Consider the following 19,578-nt stretch of genomic DNA (forward strand, 5'->3'; position numbering starts at 1 on the left):
CAACACTGGGCTTACTGGGGGGGCACTGGGAGGGGGACACTGGGAGCTCCCAGCAAGCACTGGGACTTACTGGGAAGCTGCAGGGAGGAACTGGGAGCTACTGGAGGTCACAGGGACACGGGGGGGGGGGGGGGGGACACACGACACCAGTGTTACTGGGGCAGTACTGGAATGTCTGGGCCTTACTGGGAGGGGGGGTGTTACTGGGGGAGGGCGTTACTGGGAGGGGTGGGGGGTGTTACTGGGCTTACTGGCCTGTTACTGGCCTGTTACTGGGAGGGGACCCAGGCGCAGCCGCGTGCCGCCCGGGTGACGCCGCCGGATATTTTGGGGACGGGTAAAAATAACTGGGGGGGGGGGAAGGGGGGGGGGGGGGGGCACCCAGGACTTCGGCGACATCCCAGTACCGGAGGGACCCAGGTACTGGGAGCGGGGTGGGGGATACTGGGAGTTACTGGGAGTTACTGGGAGGGGGGTGGTTTTTGCTTCACCCTTTCCCCGGCGCTGTCCTTGGGGGGGGGCGTAGGTGGGGGGGGGGGACACACGACGCTTTGGCCCAGTTGCTTGCTCCAGTAAGTCCCAGTTAGAGCTCCAGTGCTTACTGGTAATTCCCAGTGAGGTTCCCCAGTAATTGCAGGGACCCCCAGTGACTTTACCAGTAGGTCCCAGTTGCTCCCAGCACCCCCCAGTAACTCTGCACCCCCCCCCCAGTAACTCTGCACCCCCCCAGTAACTCCCAGCAACCCCCCAGTAACTCCCAGTGCCCCCCCAGTAACCCCAGTGCCCTCCAAGTAACTCCCAGTGCCCCCCCCAGTAACCCCAGTGCCCCCCCCCAGTATCCCCAGTGTGTGTCCCCCCGTAATCCCAGTGCCCCCCCCCAATCCCTGGTGGCTCCACCACTAAACCACCAGCAGCTCCCAGTTCCTCTCTGCGGCTCTCCAGTAACCCCCAGTTACACCCCAGTGCTCACCAGTAACTCCCAGTACCTCCCAGTAACCCCAGTTCCCCCCCCCCCCCCAGACCCCATGGCAAGGGTGGGGGAGGGGCGTCCCGTGGGCAAACAGTGGGGGAGGGGCCAAGGTCACGTCTCCATGGCGACGGCCGTTGCCCTCGATTTGCCCAATTCTGCCCGATTTTTGCCCAGTTTCACCCATTTTGCCCCCATTTTCCTTCCTTTGGCCCAGTTTGGTACAATTTGGCCCACTTTGGCCCATTTTTTCCTACTTTTACCCCCATTTTGTCCAATTTCACCCATTTTGCCCCCCTTTTACCTGCTTTCACCCCGGTTTGCCCACTTTGCTCCAATTTTCCCTACTTTCGCCCAGCTTTGCCCAATTTCACCCAGTTTTGCCCTATTTTTCCCTGTTTTTGCCCAATTTTGCCTGCTTTTGTCCATTTTTACCCACTTTTACCTAATTTGGCCCACTTTGGCTCAGTTTTCCCCAATTTTGCCTGGGTTTGCCCAATTTCACCCATTTTGGCCCCATTTTTTCCTATTTTTGCCCACTTTATTCAATTTGCCCAATTTTCACCCAGTTTTCCTTCCTTTTGCCCACTTTTGCCGGTTTTCACCCAGTTTTGCCCCATTCGGCCCCATTTTTCCCTACACTGCCCAGTTTTGCCAGTTTCTGCCCAGAATTGCCCAAATCGGCCAATTTTTGCTCAATTTTTCCTGTTTTAGTCCGCTTTTGCCTTTCTTTTGCGCAATTTCGCCCAATTTTGCCTAATTTTGCTTATTTTCACTCACTTTTGCCCGATTTGGCCCGGTTTTGCCCTATTTTGCCTATTTTTGCCTGCTTTTGCCTTCCTTTTGCCTAATTTTGCCCAATTTTACCCAGTTTTGCCTGCTTTCACTCACTTTTGCCCAATTTTGCCTATTTTTGCCCCTTTTCACCTCGTTTTGCCCAATTCGACCCACTTTTACCCGGTTTTGCCCGTTTTTTACCTTTTTTTGCCCAATTTTGCATACTTTACCCCAATTTTGCCTGCTTTTGCTGTTTTTACCCTCTTTTACCCAATTTGACCCACTTTGGCCCAGTTTTCCCTACTTTTGCCCAATTTTGCCAGTTTCTGCCCAGAATTGCCCAATTTGGCCCATTTTTACCCAATTTTTCCTGTCTTAGCCCGCTTTTGCCTTCCTTTTGCCCAATTTTGCCTACTTTCACTCACTTTGGCCCAATTTGTCCCATTTTTGCCCCAATTTCTCCTGTTTTTGCCCGCTTTTGCCTCCTTTCACCCAGTTTTGCCCAATTTGACCCTCTCTTACCCGATTTTGCCCATTTTTGCCCAATTTTTGCCCTTTTTTGCCCTTTTTTTCCCACTTTGGCAGTTTTCCCCATTTTTGCCTGCTTTTGCCTGTTTTTACCCACTTCTACCCAATTTGACCCACTTTTACCCAGTTTTCCCTACTTTTGCCCATTTCTGCCCAGAATAGACCAATTTGGCCCATTTTTACCCAATTTTGCCTATTTTTGCCCATTTTCACCTTCTTTCACCCAGTTTTGCCCAATTCGACCCACTCTTGCCCATTTTTGCCTGGGTTTTGCCCAATTTTGCCTCCTTTTGACCATTTTTACCCAATTTTGCCCAGTTTTGCCCCCATTTTTCCTACTTTTGCCTGATTTTGCCCATTTTTTGCCCAATTTTGCCCCGTTTTCGGCACTTTGGGCCCCTTCGGAGGCCGGACACGAGGCGACTCACGTGTGTGATGTCACATGTGGCAGTGCATGTGCGTGTGATGTCACCGGCAGTGCACACAGGGGTGTGATGTCACACAAAGGTGGGGGGGTGCACACGTATAATGTCACGAGGGGGGGTGTGAGGTCACGGGGGGGGAGCATCTGCGTATGAGGTCACACGAGGGGTGGTGCGCACACATGTGACATCATATGAGGCCTTTCCCATGTGTGTGACATCACATGAGGCCTTTCCCACACATGTGATGTCACATGAGGCCTTTCCCACACGTGTGACATCACACAAGGAGGGGGTACACCTGTGTGCAAGGTCACACAAGGGGGGTTGCACACACGTGTGATGTCACACGAGGCCTTTCCCACACGTGTGACATCACATGAGGACTTTCCCATGTGTGTGAAGTCACACGAGTCCTTTCCCACATGGGTGTGACATCACACGAGGCCTTTCCCACACATGTCTGACATCAGACAAGGCCTTTCCCACATGCGTGTGATGTCACATGAGTCCTTTCCCAAGCATGTGATGTCACACAAGGCCCTTCCCGCACACACGTGACATCACACAAGGAGGGGGTACACCTGTGTGCAAGGTCACACAAGGGGGGGTTGCTCACACGTGTGATGTCACACAAGGCCTTTCCCACAGGTGTGATGTCACATGAGGAGGGCGTACACCTGTGTATGAGGTCACGTGAGGCGGGGTTGTGCACATGTGTGATGTCACATGAGGCCTTTCCCACACACGTGTGACATCACACAAGGAGGGGGTACACCTGTGTGCGAGGTCACATGAGAGGGGGTTGCACACACATGTGATGTCACACAAGGCCTTTCCCACGCGTGTGACGTCACATGAGGAGGGCGTACACCTGCGTACAAGGTCACACAAGGGGGAGTTGTGCACATGTGTGACGTCACACGAGCCCTTTCCCACACACACGTGTGACATCACACAAGGAGGGCGTACACCTGTGTGCGAGGTCACATGAGAGGGGGTTGCACACACGTGTGATGTCACACGAGGCCTTTCCCATGTGTGAGATGTCACGAGTCCTTTCCCACATGTGTGACGTCATGTGAGGCCTTTCCCACGCGTGTGACGTCACATGAGGAGGGTGTACACCTGCGTACAAGGTCACATGGGGGGGGTGCACACGTGTGACATCACATGAGGCCTTTCCCACACATGTGACATCACATGAGTCCTTTCCCACGCGTGTGACATCACCCGGGGGGGGAGGTCCGCCCGTGGGTGCGACACGGCACGGGGGGGGGCGTGACGTCACACCGAAGCACACGCGTGTGCGCTCTCCCCGCAGGGCCGGGACACGCGTGTGCGTGCGCGCGGGGGGCGTGTCCAGGGCAGCCGCCATCATGGCCCCCAGCACAGGTGAGGGGGGCGGGGACACGCGACGACACGCGTGGGGGGGGCGGGGACACGCGGGGACACGTGTGTCCTCACGTGTCGCCTCCCCTCCCCCGCAGAGCGCCCGCAGGAGGGGGACCGCTTCTACTACGGTGAGCGGGGGGGGACGGACACGCGTGGGGGGGCGGACACGCATGTGGGGGGGTGGACACGCGTGTGGGGGGTGGACACGCGTGGGGTGGGGTGTGGGGGAGGTGGACACACCTGTCAGGGGTGGACACGCGTGTGGGTGTATGTGTGGGGGGTGGACACGTGTGTGGAGGGGGTGGACACGCGTGTGGGTGGGTGGACACGCGTGTGGGGGGTATACACGTGTGTGGGTGGGTGGACACGCGTGTGGGGGGTATACACGTGTGTGGAGGGGTGGACACGCATGTGGGTGTATGTGTGGGGGGTGTACATGCGTGTGGAGGGGCGGACACGTGTGTAGGGGGTGGACATGCATGTGGACGGGTCGACACATGTGGAAGGGGTGGACACGCATGTGGGTGGGTGTACACACGTGTGGACAGGGTATACACGTATGTGGAGGGGTGGACACAGGCGTGGGTGTACGTGTGGGGGTGTACACGTGTGTGGAGGGGGTGGACACGCGTGTGGGTGTATGTGTGGGGGCGTACACGTGTGTGGAGGTGGTGGACACACGTGTGGGTGTATGTGGGGGGTGTACACGCGTGTGGGTGTACGTGGGGGAGTTGTACACACGTGTGGGTGTGTGTGAGTGGGTTGTACACGCGTGTGGATGTACGTGGGGGAGTCGTACACGCGTGTGGGTGTATGTGGGGGCTTTTACACGCATGTCGGTGTACATGTGGGGGTTGTACACGCGTGTGGGTGTACGTGGGGGGTTGTACACACGTGTGGGTGTGAGTGGGTCGTACACGCATGTGGGTGTACGTGGGGGGGTTGTACACGCGTGTGTATGTACATGGGGGGTTGTACACACGTGTGGATGTACGTGGGGGAGTCGTACACGCGTGTGGGTGTACGTGGGGGGTCGTACACGTGTGTGGGTGTATGTGAGTGGGTTGTACACGCGTGTGGGTGTACGGGGGGTCGTACACGCGTGTGGGTGTACGTGAGTGGGTTGTACACACGTGTGGGTGTACGGGGGGTTGTACACGCGTGTGGGTGTACGTGGGGGGTCGTACACGTGTGTGGGTGACGCTGCCCCCCCCCCCCGCAGACTACGAGTCCCTGCGCGTCGGGGGGCTCATCGTGGCGGCCGCGCTCTTCCTCCTCGGCGTCCTCCTCATCCTCAGTCAGTGACACCCCGACCCCACGGACCCCCCCCGCAACACCCCAACCCCCCCCCAAAACACCCCACAGCCCCCCCATAACACCCACAGCCCCCCACAAACCCCCACGACACCCCCACAACACCCCAAAACCCCCCACAACCCCCCACAGACCCCCCACAATCCCCCCAAAACACCCCACAACCCCCCAAAACCCCCTCGATTCCCCCCACGACCCCCCCACAACACCCCACAACCCCCCATAACACCCCACAACCCCCCCGAAACCCCCCACAACACCCCACAGCCCCCCCACAGCCCCCCAAAACCCCCCCACAACCCCCCCATAACACCCCACAGCCCCCCCAGCCTCCCACAACCCCCCCAAAACACCCTCAATTCCGCCCCAACACCCTACAGCCCCCCCAACCCCCCCAGCCCCTCATAACACCCCACAGCCCCCCCAAAACACCCTCAATTCCCCCCAACACCCCCACGACCCCCCCATAACACCCCTCAGCCCCCCCAAACACCCCACAACCCCCCACAACCACCCCACAGCCCCCCCCAAAAAATTCCCCCCCAGCACCCCCCACCCCCCCACAGCCCCCCAAAACACCCCACAGCCCCCCCACAACCCCCTCAATTCCCCCCCCAGCCCCTCACAACCCCCCCAGTAACACCCCACTCCTCCCAGTAACACCCCAGTAACCCCCCCACAACCCCCCCCCAACACCCCCAGTAACACCCCACTCCTCCCAGTAACACCCCACGACCCCCCCACAACCCCCCCACAACCCCCCACAGCCCCCCAGTAACACTCCACTCCCCCCAGTAACACCCCATAACCCCCCCACAACACCCCCAGTAACACCCCACTCCTCCCAGTAACACCCCAGTAACCCCCCCCAGGGGCACCCAGGTGTGTCCCCCCCTCCCCCAATTTCACCTCCCCCCCCCCCCCCCCGCTCCAGGTCGACGCTGCCGGTGCAAATTCGACCAACAGCCGAAGTAACTGGGGGCACTGGGGGGGACTGGGGGGCACTGGGGGGGAATTGGGGGGCACTGGGAGGGGAATGGGGGGTACTGGGGGGTAACTGGGAAGGGAATGGGGGGTAACTGGGGAGGGACTGGGGGGTAACTGGGGTAACTGGGAAGGGAATGGGGGGCAGTGGAGGGTAACTGGGAGGGGCATGGGACAACTGGGAAGGGAATGGGGTAACTGGGGTAACTGGGAAGGGAAAGGGGTAACTGGGGTAACTGGGAGGGGAATGGAGTAACTGGGAAGGGACTGGGGGGTAACTGGGAGGGAACTGGGAAGGGAATGGGAGATAACTGGGGTAACTGGGAAGGGAATGGGGGGCAGTGGAGGGTAACTGGGAGGGGCATGGGGTAACTGGGAAGGGAATGGGGGGGTAACTGGGGTAACTGGGAGGGGAATGGAGTAACTGGGAAGGGACTGGGGGGTAACTGGGGTAACTGGGAAGGGAATGGAGGGTAACTGGGAGGGTAACTGGGAAGGGAATGGGGTAACTGGGAAGGGAATGGGGGGCACTGGGGGAGTAACTGGGAGGGGTATGGGGTAACTGGGAAGGGAATGGGGGGTAACTGGGGTAACTGGGAGGGGAATGGGGGGCAGTGGAGGGTAACTGGGAAGGGAATGGGGTAACTGGGGTAACTGGGAAGGGAATGGGGGGGTAACTGGGGTGACTGGGAGGGGAATGGAGGGTAACTGGGAAGGGACTGGGGGTAACTGGGGTAACTGGGAAGGGAATGGTGTAACTGGGAAGGGAAAGGGGTAACTGGGGTAACTGGGAAGGGAATGGGGGGCAGTGGAGGGTAACTGGGAGGGGCATGGGGTAACTGGGAAGGGAATGGGGGGTAACTGGGGTAGCTGGGAAGGGAATGGGGGGCAGTGGAGGGTAACTGGGAAGGGAATGGGGGGGTAACTGGGAGGGAACTGGGAGGGGAATGAGGTAACTGGGAAGGGAATGGGAGATAACTGGGGTAACTGGGAAGGGAATGGGGGACACTGGGGGAGTAACTGGGAGGGGTATGGGATAACTGGGAAGGGAATGGGGGGTAACTGGGGTAACTGGGAAGGGAAAGGGGTAACTGGGAAGGGAATGGGGTAACTGGGGTAACTGGGAGGGGAATGGAGTAACTGGGAAGGGACTGGGGGGTAACTGGGGTAACTGGGAAGGGAATGGAGGGTAACTGGGAGGGTAACTGGGAAGGGAATGGGGGGCACTGGGGGAGTAACTGGGAGGGGTATGGGATAACTGGGAAGGGAATGGGGGGGTAACTGGGGTAACTGGGAGGGGAATGGAGTCACTGGGAAGGGACTGGGGGGTAACTGGGAGGGAACTGGGCTAACTGGCCCCCCCCCCGCCAAGGACCGGGGAACCCGACGAGTCGGAGGGCCCCCTGCGCCAGTCCATCCGCCGTGAGTCCCAGTCCCACCAGTGGGACCCCCCCCCACCCCCACCCACCAGTGGGTGCCCCCCCCCCCCCCCCGTGTGTGTGTGTGGCCCCCCCCCAATTAACCCTTTCACGCCCGGGCAGGTTTGTCCACCCGGATGAGATGAGACGCGCGGTGAGTAAATTTAATTTATTTTGGGGGGGGGGGGGGCGACACCCCAAATTTCATTTTTTTGGGGGGGGACACCCCAAATTTCATTTTTCGTTTTTTTTGGGGGGGGACACCCCAAATTTCATTTTTTTGTTTTTTTTGGGGGGAGGGACACCCCAAATTTCATTTTTTGGGTTTTTTTTGGGAGGGACACCCCAAATTTCATTTTTTGTTTTTTTTTGGGGGGGGGACACCCCAAATTTCATTTTTTGGTTTTTTTTTGGGGGGGACACCCCAAATTTCTTTTTTTTTTTTGCTTTTTTTTTTTTGGGGTGGGGGGGTCAGACCTCCAGCACCCACCCATTTGGTCACCCACCTCCATCGTGACCCCCCCCCCCCAATCTTTCCGTAGGTGCTCCTCAAGCCAACGACACCCTAAAAACGGCGGATTTTTTTTGGGGGGGGGGGTGTCACCCCACGCGGACGGACGGACGGACAGACGGACACCCCCTCCCCAATAAAAAGCTGCGCCCACCTCGCGCCGACACCCTTGGGTGCTGTTGGGTGGGGGGTTGGAAGGGAGGCGGGAGGTCGGGCGGTTGGTGGTCGTCGTGTCGTGGTTGATCGGGGGGGGGCGTGGTGGGCGTGGCGGTGGGCGGTGTCCATCTCGTGGACATCCTTCATCTCGTGGACATCATCCACCTCGTGGTCATCGTCCATCTCATGGTCATCTTCAATCTCATGGTCAACGTCAATCTCATGGTCATCGTCCACCTCGTGGTCATCGTCCATCTCGTGGACATCAACCATCTCGTGGACATCGACCATCTCATGGTCGTCCACCTTCTCATGGTCGTCCTCCATCTCGTGGTCATCCACCATCTCATGGTCATCCTACATCTCATGGACATCTTCCATTTCATGGTCATCGTCCACCTCATGGTCATCCTCCATCTCGTGGTCATCTTCTATCTCATGGACATCTTCCATCTCATGGTCATCGTCCATCGCTTGGTCATCATCCATCTCGTGGTCATCGTCCACCTCATTGAGATCTTTCATGTCATGATCATCCTCTACCTCATGGTCATCTTCAATCTCATGGTCATCCTTCATCTCATGGACATCTTCCATGTCGTGGTCATCATCCATCTCATGGTCATCGTCCATCTCATGGTCATCCTCCATCTCTGGTCATCTTCTATCTCGTGGTCGTCCTCCATCTCATGGTCATCCTTCATCTCATGGACTTCTTCCATCTCGTGGTCATCCTCCACCACATGGTCTTCTTCAATCTCATGGTCATCGTCCATCTCTTGGTCATCATCCATCTCGTGGACATCGACCATCTCGTGGACATCTTCCATCTCATGGTCATCCTCCACCACATGGTCATCATCCATCTCTTGGTCATCGTCCACCTCTTGGACATCCTCCATCTCGTGGTCATCTTCTATCTCGTGGAATCTTCCATCTCATGGTCATCGTTCATCTCCTGGTCATCATCCATCTCGTGGTCATCATCCACCTCGTTGACATCTCTCATGTCATGATTATCCTCCACCTCATGGTCATCTTCAATCTCATGGTCATCATCCACCTCAGGGTCATCGTCCATCTCATGGACTTCAACCATCTCATGGACATCTTCCATCTCATGGTCATCATCCACCTTATGGTTATCCTCTATCTCATGGTCATCGTCCACCTCATGGCCATCCTCCATCTTGTGGTCATCCTCCACCTCATGGTCATCGTCCATTTCATGGTCATCCTCCATCTCATGGACATCCTTCATCTCATGGACATCTTCCATCTCATGGTCATCCTCCATCTCATGGTCATCCTCAACCTCATGGTCATCGTCCATCTCTTGGTCATCATCCATCTTGTGGTCATCGTCCACCTCGTTGAGATCTTTCATGTCATGATCATCCTCCACCTCATGGTCATCTTCAATCTCGTGGTCGTCCTCCATCTCGTGGTCATCCTCCACCTCATGGTCTTCTTCAATCTTATGGTCATCGTCCATCTCATCGTCATCGTCCATCTCTTGGTCATCATCCATCTCGTGGACATCGACCATCTCGTGGACGTCTTCCGTGGTCATCCTCCATCTCATGGTCATCGTCCACCTCGTGGACATCCTTCATCTCATGGACATCGTCCATCTCATGGTCATCATCCACCTCATGGTCATCTTCCATCTCATGGTCATCTTCTGTCTTGTGGACATCCCCCATCTCATGGCCATCCTCCATGTTGTGGTCATCCTCCACCTCATGGTCATTGTAAATCTCATGGTCATCCTCCATCTCGTGGACATCCTTCATTTCACGGACATCTTCCATCTCATGGTCATTGTCCACCTCATGGACATCCTCTACCTCGTGGTCATCGTCCACCTCACTGAGATCTTTCATGTCATGATCATCCTCCATCTTATGGTCATCTTCCATCTCGTGGTCATCATCCATCCCGTGGTCATCATCCATCTCGTGGTCATCCTCCATCTCGTGGACATCCTCCATCTCATGGTCATCCACCATCTTGGTTTTCCACCATCTTGCTCATCCGCCTTCTCATGGTCATTCTCCACCTCACGGTCACCCACATTCTCATGGTCTTCTCCATCTCATGGTCATCCACCATTTCATGGTCGTCCGCCATCTCATGGTCATCCTCCATCTCATCGGTGTCCGCCATCTCATGGACATCCTCCATCTCATGGTCATCCACTTTTTCATGGTCATCCACCATCTCGTGGTCATCCTCCATCTTACAATTATCCACCATCTCATGGTCATCCTCCATCTCATGGTCATCTTCCATCTCGTGGTCGTCCACCTTCTCATGGTTGTCCGCCATCTTGGTCATCCACCATCTTGGTCATCCTCCATCTCATGGTCATCCACCATCCCATGGTCATCCTCCAACTCATGGACATCATCCATCTCATGGTCATCCACCATCTTGGTCATCTACCATCTCATTTATCCACCTTCTCATGGTCTTCTCCATCTTATGGTCATCCACCTTCTCATGGTCGTCCACCATCTTGGTTTTCCACCATCTCGCTCATCCACCTTCTCACGGTTGTCCACCACCTCATGGTCATCCTCCAATCATGGTCATCCGCCTTCTCAGTGGTCCACCATCTCGCCTATCCACCTTCTCATGGTTGTCCGCCATCTCAGGGACATCCTCCATCTCATGGTCATCCACTTTTTCATGGTCATCCACCATCTCATGGTCATCCACCATCTCAGTTGTCCACCATCTCGCTCATCCACCTTCTCATGGTTGTCTACCTTCTCATGGTCATCCACCATCTTGGTTTTCCACCATCTCGCTCATCCACCTTCTCATGGTCATCCACCATTTCATGGTCATCCACCATCTCGTGGTCATCCTCCATCTTATGGTCGTCCACCATCTCATTTATCCACCTTCTCATGGTCTTCTCCATCTCATGGTCACCCACCTTCTCACGGTTGTCCACCATCTTGGTCGTCCACCATCTTGGTCATCCTCCATCTTATGGTTATCAGCCATCTCATGGACATCCTCCAATCATGGTCATCGTCCAATCATGGTCATCCTCCATCTCGTGGTCATCCCCACTCTCATGGTCTTCTCCATCTCATGGTCGTCCACCGTCTTGGTCGTCCACCATCTTGGTTGTCCGCCATCTTGGTCGTCCACCATCTTGGTCGTCCACCATCTTGGTCGTCCACCATCTTGGTTGTCCGCCATCTTGGTCGTCCACCATCTTGGTCATCCACCATCTCATGGTCGTCCACCAATCCCATCGTCCCCCACCAATTGAGGAGGCGGGGTTTGTTGCATTTTTCCGGGCTGGGTGGTGACCACTGGACAGGTGGGAATTATGGGATGTAGGGGGGGGTGAGGAGGTTTGGGGGGTATCTGGGGGGGAATTATGGGATGTCTGGGCGGGGTGAGGAGGTTTTGGGGGGTTATGGGGGGAATTATGGGATGTTTGGGGGGGTGAGGAGGTTTTGGGGGGATCTGGGGGGGTATTATGGGATGTCTGGGTGGGGTGAGGAGGTTTTCGGGGGATCTGGGGGGGAATTATGGGATGTTTGGGGGGGTGAGGAGGCTTTGGGGGGAATTATGGGATGTTGGGGGGGATGAGGAAGTTTTGGGGGTCTGTGGGGGAATTATGGGATGTTTGGGGGGTGAGGAGGTTTTGGGGGGATCTGGGGGATAATTGTGCGATGTTTGGTGGGGTGAGGAGTTTTGGGGGGGGATCTGGGGGATAATTATGGGATGTTTGGGGGGGCGAGGAGGTTTTGGGGGGAATTATGGGATGTTTGGGGGGTTGAGGAGGTTTTGGGGGGATCTGGGGGATAATTATGGGATGTTGGGTGGGGTGAGAAAGTTTTGGGGGATCTGGGGGGGATTATGGAATTTTGGGGGGGTGAGGAGGTTTTGGAGGGATCTGGGGGGAATTATGGGATGTTTGGGGGGCTGAGGGGGTTTTTGGGGGGATCTGTGGGGGAATTATGGGATGTCTGGGGGGTGAGGAGGTTTTTGGGGGCATCTGTGGGGGAATTATGGGATGTTTGGGGGGGTGAGGAAGTTTGGGGGCGATCTGGGATAATTATGGGATGTCTGGAGGGGTGAGGAGGTTTTTGGGGGGAATCTGGGGGGGAATTATGGGATGTTTGGCGTGGTGAGGAGTTTTTTGGGGGGATCTGGGGGATAATTATGGGTTGTTTGGGGGGGTGAGGAGGTTTGGGGGGATTTATGGGATTTTGGGGGGGGGGCGAGGAGGTTTTGGGGGGGTTATGGGGTTATTATGGGGTGCCGGGAGGGGGTTTACCGGGGTTCCTGGGGTTCTTACTGGGTGTCACTGGTGTGTCCCCCCCCTCCCCGAAATCCAGTGGGCGGGGCTTCCCTGTCTCCGCCCACCCCCACCCCCCCCCCCCCACCCCCCCCCCCCCGCTCCATCATCTCCCGCTGCCGCATCGCTCCGGCACCGAACGGACCCGAACGGAGCCGAGCGGAGCCGAAGGGATCGAGCCATGGCCACCCCGACAGAGGCAGCGATGGGAGGTGCAGGATGGGTGCTGGGGGGCTGAGGGGGGGGTGCAGGAGGGGTGCTGAGGGGATGCAGGTGGGTGCTGGGGGGATGGGGGGGTGCAGAATAGGGGGGAGCAGGATGGGTGCAGGGTGCTGGGGGGTGGAGGATGGGTGCTGAGGGGATGCAGGGGTGCTGGTGGGGGTGCAGGATGGGTGCTGAGGGGATGCAGGTGGGTGCTGCGGTGCTGGGGGGGTGCAGGATGGGTGCTGGGGTGCTGGGGGGTGCAGAATGGGGGGGTGCTGGGGTGCTGGGGGGTTGCAGGGTGGATGCTGGGGGGGTGCAGGTGGGTGCTGCGGTGCTGGGGGGGTGCAGGAGGGGTGCTGGGGTACTGGGGGGGCAGAATGGGGGAGAGCAGGATGGGTGCAGGGTACTGGGGGGGTGCAGGGGGGTGATGGGGGGGCGCAGGAGGGGTGCTGGGGGGTGCAGGATGGGTGCTGAGGGGATGCAGGTGGGTGCTGCGGTGCTGGGGGGGTGCAGGATGAGTGTTGGGGGGGTGCAGGAGGGTGCTGGGGTGCTGGGGGGGTGCAGGATGGGTGCTGGGGTGCTGGCGGTTTCAGAATAGGGGGGACCAGGATGGGTGCTGCGTGCTGGGGGGGTGCAGGATGGGTGCTGGGATGCTGGGGGGTGCAGAATGGGGGGAGCAGGGTGGGTGCAGGGTGCTGGGGGGTGCAGGATGGGTGTTGGGGGGTGCTGGGTGGAGGATGGGGGGGTGCTGGGGTGCTGGGGGTGCAAGGGGGGGTGCAGGAGGGGTGCTGAGTGCAGGTGGATGCAGAAGGAGGGGTGCAAGATGGGTGTAGGGGTGCTGGTGGGTGCAGGATGGGGGGTGCGGGGGGGTGCAGGATGGGTGCAGGGGTGCTGGGGGTGCAAGGGGGGTGCAGGATGAGTGCTGAGTGCAGGGGGGTGCAGAAGGGGGGTGCAGGTGGGTGCTGGGGGGGGTGCAGGATGGGTGCAGGGGTGCTGGGAGTGCCAGGATGGGGGGTGCAGGTGGGTGCCGGATGGGTGCAGGGGTGCTGGGTGCAGGTGGGTGCAGGATGGGTGCAGGGTGCTGGGGGTGCAAGGGGGGTTGCAGGTGGGTGCAGAAGGGGGGTGCAGAATGGGTGCTGGGGGGTGCAGGATGGGTGCAGGATGGGTGCAGGGGTGCTGGGTGCAGGGGTGCTGGGTGCAGGTGGGTGCAGGATGGGGAGGTGCAGGATGGGTGCAGGATGGGTGCAGGGTGCTGGGGGTGCAAGGGGGGTCCAGAATGGGTGCTGGGGTGTGCAGAATGGGTGCTGGGGGGTGCAGGATGGGGTGCGGGGGTCCTGGATGGGTGGCTGAGTGCAGGTGGGTGCAGAAGGGGGGTGCAGGATGGGTGCAGGGTGCTGGGGGTGTGCAGGATGGGGGTGCAGGATGGGTGCAGGGGGGTGCCGGATGGGTGCAGGGGTGCTGGGGGGGGTGCAGGATGGGTGCTGAGTGCAGGTGGGTGCAGAAGGGGGGGGGTGCAGGATGGGTGCAGGGTGCTGGGTGCAGGATACAGGTGGGTGCTGGGGGGGGGGGACGGACACACGGAGAGGGGTGCTGGGTGCCGGCGGGGGGGGGTGCTGTGCGCGCGTGTCACTGCAGCGCGGGCGCGCGTGTCACTGCAGCCGGCAGCTGCGCGCCTGCGCCTCTACCTGCGGGCGGGGGGGGGGAGCGTGTGTGTGTGCGTGCGTGCCGTCACTCCGCTCCAGAGTGAACAATCCCCCCCCCCGGGGATTCCCGGTGTGTGGGAGGTGGTGGTTGTTCCCCCCCCCCCCTCCGTTATTCTGCTCCAGAGTGAAACGGCGTGGCTCCCCTTCCCCGGGTGGGAGGGTGGGAGGTAGCGGGCGCCCTTGCGTTGCCATCGCTCCGCTCCAGAGTGAACGGGGTTGCCCGAGCCCGTGGCGGTGGGAAGCGGCAGCCCATCCCCACAGCGCCGGCACTCTGCTCCAGAGTGAACAAGCCCTCCCCGGGGGGGGGGGGGGGGGGAAACTCCCCGACAGGTGGGAAGCAGCAGCCACCCCCCACGCTGCTGTCACTCCGCTCCAGAGTGAACACACACACACACACACACACACACACACCCGCAGCAGTAGGAGCTTCCCAGTGCGCGGGAGGTGGTGGCTGTCTCCACATCGCCATCACTCCGCTCCAGAGTAAAACACCTTCCCCATTCCGCACACCCCCCCCCCCGAACAGCCCCAGGGTGTGGGCTGCGGAGTTGGCATCACTCCGCTCCAGAGTGAACGCCACCCCTCGAAGCAGCCGGGGTGAGGAATGCGGGGCGGGGGGGGGGGGGGAAGAACACACCAGCCGCCGACCGCAGCGTTGGCATCACTCCGCTCCAGAGTGAACAGACGCTTACACCCCCCACCCCGGCAAGCAGCCAACCGCAGAGTTGGCATCGCTCCGCTCCAGAGTGAACGAGGCCCCAAGGGAAACACCCCGCCGCCCGGCGCTGCTGAGTCAGCGTCTGCCCGAAACTCCGCCACCCTTGGGTGCCCCCCACCCCAAAAAATTCCCCACCCACCCACCTGGGACCCCCCCAAAATTTTTTTTTCCTCCCTCCCCCCCCACGCAGAAGCTGCCCGGGCCAAGGACCCCTTCAACTATGGTGAGACTGGGGGGGGATTTTGGGGTGCGGGGGGGATTTTTGGGGTCCTGGGGGGGGTCTGGGGGGATTTTTGGGTGCAGGGGGTGGGATTTTTGGGGTGCTGGGGGGGATCTGGGGGGATTTTTGGGTGCTGGGGGGGATTTTTGGAGTGCTGGGGGTGTGGGGGGGATTTTGGGGTGCTGGGGGGGTCTGGGGGGGATTTTGGGTGCTGGGGGGGGATTTTTGGGGTGCGAAGGGGGAATTTTTGGGGTGCTGGGGGGTCTGGAGGGGATTTTGGGAGCAGGGTGGGATTTTGGGGTGCTGGGGGGGAATTTTTGGGTGCTGGGAGGGATTTTGGGGTGCTAGGGGGATTTTTGGGGTGCTGGGGGGTCTGGGGGGATTTTGGAGTGCTGGGAGGGAATTTTGGGGTGTTGGGTGGGGTCTGCGGGCATTTTTGGGGTGCTGAGGGGATTTTTGGGGTGCTGGGGGGTCGGGGGGGGATTTTTGGATGCTGGGGGGATTTTGGGGTGCTAAGGGGGGATTTTGGGTGCTGGGGAGGAATTTTGGGATGCTGGGGGGGATTTTGGGGTGCAGGGGTGGGATTTTTTTAGGTGCCAAGGGGAAAATTTGGGTGCTGGGGGGGATTTTGGGGTGCTGGGGTGGGAATTTTTGGGGTGCTGGGTGGGATTTTGGGGGTCCCCAAGTGGGATTTTGGGGGTCTCAAGATGGTTTTGGGGTGCCAAAGGGGAGGGGTTTGGGGGTGCAGGGGTGGAATTTTTGGGTTCAGGGGTGGGATTTTTGGGTGCAGGAGTGGAATTTTGGGGTGCTGGGGTGGAATTTTTTGGGGTGCTGAGGGTGGGAATTTTTGGGGTGCTGGGGGGATTTTGGGGGTCCCCAAGTGGGATTTCGGGGTGCTTAGGACGGTTTTGGGGGGCTAAGGGGGGAATTTTTGGGTGCAGGAGTCGAATTTTTGGGTGCAGGGGTGGTATTTTGGGGTGCAGGGAGAAATTTTGGGGTGCTGGGGTGGGATTCGGGGGGTGCCAATGGGGGATTTTGGGGGTCCCCGAGAGGGATTTTGGGGGTCGCAGGATGGTTTTGGGGTTCCAAGGGGAGGATTTTGGGGTGCAGGGGTGGGATTTTGGGGTTCAGGGTGGGATTTTGGGGTTCAGGGGTGGGATTTTTTGGGGTGCCAAGGGGAAATTTTGGGGTGCAGGGGGGGAATTTTGGGGTGCAGGGGGTTTGGGGGATCTGGGTGGGGATTTTTGGGGTGCAGGGGTGGTTATGGGGTGCTGGGGGGGGGGTTGGGGGTGCTGGGATGGAATTTTGGGGGTGCAGGGTGGGATTTTGGGGTGCTGGGAGGGTGGGGTTTTTTTGGGGGGTGCAGGGGGGGGAATATTTGGGGGGGTCTCCGTCCCCCAGGACTACGAGACGCTGCGCCTGGCGGGGCTGGTCCTGGCCATCGCCATGTTCGTCCTCGGGGTCCTCGTCGCCCTCAGTGAGTCCCCCCAAAATTTATCCCCCCCCCCCAGCACCCCAAAATTTCCACCAGCACCCCAAAAATCCAACCCAGCACCCAAAATTCCCACCCCTGCACCCAAAAATTCCATTCTGCACCCCAAAATTCTACTTCTGCTCCCAAAAAAACCTCCCCTTAGCACCCCAAAACCATCCTGAGACCCCCAAAATCCCTCTTGGGGACCCCCAAAATCCCACTCCAGCACCCCAAAATTACCCCCAGCACCCCAAAAATTCCATCCTGCACCCCAAAAATCCCACCCCTGCACCCAAAAAACTCCACCCCTGCACCCAAAAATCCCCCCCTTGGCACCTCAAAACTGTCCTGGACCCCCCCAAAATCCACCCTGCACCCCCAAAAATGTCACCCCAGGCACCCCAAAAATTCCACCCTGCAACCCAAAATCCCACCCCTGCACCCCAAATTTGACTCCTGCACCCAAGAATCCCACCCCTTGGCACCCCCAAAACTGTCGTGGACCCCCCAAAAATTCCACCCTGCACCCAAAAATCCCAGTCCTGCACCCCCAAATTCCACCCCAGCACCCAAAAATTCCAATCCTGCACCCAAAAATCCCCCCTTGGCACCCCAAAACTGTCCTGGACCCCCCCAAAATTCCACCCTGCACCCCAAAAACCCACCCTGCACCCCAAAATTCCCACCCCAGCACTCCAAAAATTTCCCTTTGGCACCCCAAAATCCCACCCCTGCACCCCAAAATCCTCCATTTGCACCCCAAAACCATGCTGAGCACCCCAAAATCCCACTTGGGGACCCCCAAAATTCTGCCCAGCACCCCAAAATTCCACCCTACACCCCCAAAATTCCACCCTACACCCCAAAATCCCACCCCTGCACCCAAAAATCCCCCCTTGGCACCCCAAAACTGTCCTGGACCCCCCAAAAAATCCACCCTGCACCCCAAAAATCCCACCCCAGCACCCAAAATTCCCACTCCAGCACCCCAAAAATTTCCACCCTGCACCCCAAATTTCCCACCCTCGCCCCAAAAATCCCCACTCCTGCACCCCAAAATCCTCCCCTTGGCACCCCAAAACCATCCTAAGCACCCCAACATCCTACTTGGGGACCCCCAAAATCCCCCCCAGCACCCCAAAATTTCACCTTAACACCCCAAAACCATCCTGAGACCCCCAAAATCCTTCCTGGGCACCCCCAAAATCCCCCCCCGCACCCCAAAATCCCACTTTGACACCCCAAAATCCCCCTGGACCCCCCCCAAATCCCCCTGCCCCCCCAAAAATCCCCCTGGGGCCCCCCAAAATCCCCCCTGAACACCCCAAAATTTTCCCCTTGACACCCCAAAAAATCCCCTGGCCCCCCATAAATTCCCCTTTGACCCCCCCCAAATCCCCCCCTGCACCCCAAAATCCCCCTGGGACCCCCCCAAATCCCCCCGAGCACCCCAAAAATCCTCTTTGGACCCCCCCAAAACCCCCCTGGACACCCCAAAAATCCACTGGGCCCCCCCAAATTCCCCCTTGACCCCCCCCAAATCCCCCCCAGCACCCCAAAAATTCCCTTGGGACCCCCCCAAATCCCCCCTGGGACCCCCCAAAATCCCCCCCCAGCACCCCAAAATCCCCCTGGACCCCCCCAACCCCCCCAGCACCCCAAAAATCCCCCTTTGACCCCCCCATCACCCCCAAAATCCCCCTTACGCCCCCCCAATCCCCCCAAATTACCGGGGGGGGGTCCCCCAATTTTGGGGTCCCCCCCCCATTTTCTCCCCCCCCCCCCACCTCCAGGTAAGAAGTTTCAAGTGCAAAAAAGGCGGAACCCAGGTGAGCCCCCTCCCCCCAAAAAATTGGGGTTTCCCCCCAAAATTGAGCCCCACCCCCAAAATTGGGGACCCCCCCCAATATTGGGGACCCCCCCCAAAAAAAATTTGGGGACCCCCCCTTTAAACCACCCCCCCCCCCATTTTCCCCACAGCCCCCCGGACCCCCGGCAGCCGGCCAAGACCCCCAGTAAGTTGGGGGTTTTTTTTTTGGGGGGGGGCCCCAAAAATTTTTTGGGGGACCCCCCCCCCAAACTTTCACTTTTTTTCTCCCAACAGCCCCCGCGGCTACAGCGTAGCCCCGCCCCCTTCGCCGAAAGCCACGCCCCCCGCATGCAGCCTCCCCCCCCCCCCCAGCTGAAGGATTTGGGGGGGGGGGGGATTTTGGGGGTGTCCCCCCCCCTTGAAGGAGCACTGAAGAAGAAAGGGGGGGCCCCAGCGTGACCTCGACACCCCCCCCTCCAAAATTGGGGAACCCCCCCAAAAAAAAAATTTAAGGGACCCCCCCCTGAAATTCAGGGACCCCCCCAAAAAATTCAGGGGACCCCCCCAGGAATTGTAGGGACCCCCCCAAAAAATTGAGGGGAACCCCCTAAAAGTTGAAGGGACTCCCCCCCAAAATTATGGGGACC

The 19,578-nt window shown here is 58.9% G+C and overlaps 1 protein-coding gene and 2 long non-coding RNA genes across 3 annotated transcripts; all 3 read left to right on the top strand.

Moving 5' to 3' along the window:
• The first annotated feature begins 267 nt into the window (after positions 1-267).
• Positions 268-8,469, top strand: LOC142028525 (phospholemman-like). Its single transcript, XM_075022345.1, has 8 exons — positions 268-337; positions 4,019-4,089; positions 4,185-4,217; positions 5,312-5,386; positions 6,338-6,374; positions 7,760-7,809; positions 7,929-7,959; positions 8,348-8,469. Exons 2-7 carry the CDS (start codon positions 4,074-4,076, stop codon positions 7,949-7,951), a joined length of 234 nt encoding a protein of 77 aa, XP_074878446.1. The 5' UTR covers positions 268-337; positions 4,019-4,073; the 3' UTR covers positions 7,952-7,959; positions 8,348-8,469.
• A 3,255-nt stretch (positions 8,470-11,724) lies between these two features.
• LOC142028526 (uncharacterized) lies at positions 11,725-15,711 on the top strand. Its single transcript, XR_012649621.1, has 3 exons — positions 11,725-11,815; positions 12,843-13,014; positions 15,618-15,711. It is a non-coding gene; the product is annotated as an uncharacterized LOC142028526 (long non-coding RNA).
• A 3,222-nt stretch (positions 15,712-18,933) lies between these two features.
• LOC142028524 (uncharacterized) lies at positions 18,934-19,481 on the top strand. The gene is made up of 3 exons (XR_012649620.1): positions 18,934-18,950; positions 19,102-19,136; positions 19,226-19,481. It is a non-coding gene; the product is annotated as an uncharacterized LOC142028524 (long non-coding RNA).
• Positions 19,482-19,578: the final 97 nt, after the last annotated feature.

The sequence above is a fragment of the Buteo buteo genome, unplaced genomic scaffold (genome assembly GCF_964188355.1).
Source record: "Buteo buteo unplaced genomic scaffold, bButBut1.hap1.1 HAP1_SCAFFOLD_548, whole genome shotgun sequence".
NCBI lineage: Eukaryota > Metazoa > Chordata > Aves > Accipitriformes > Accipitridae > Buteo > Buteo buteo.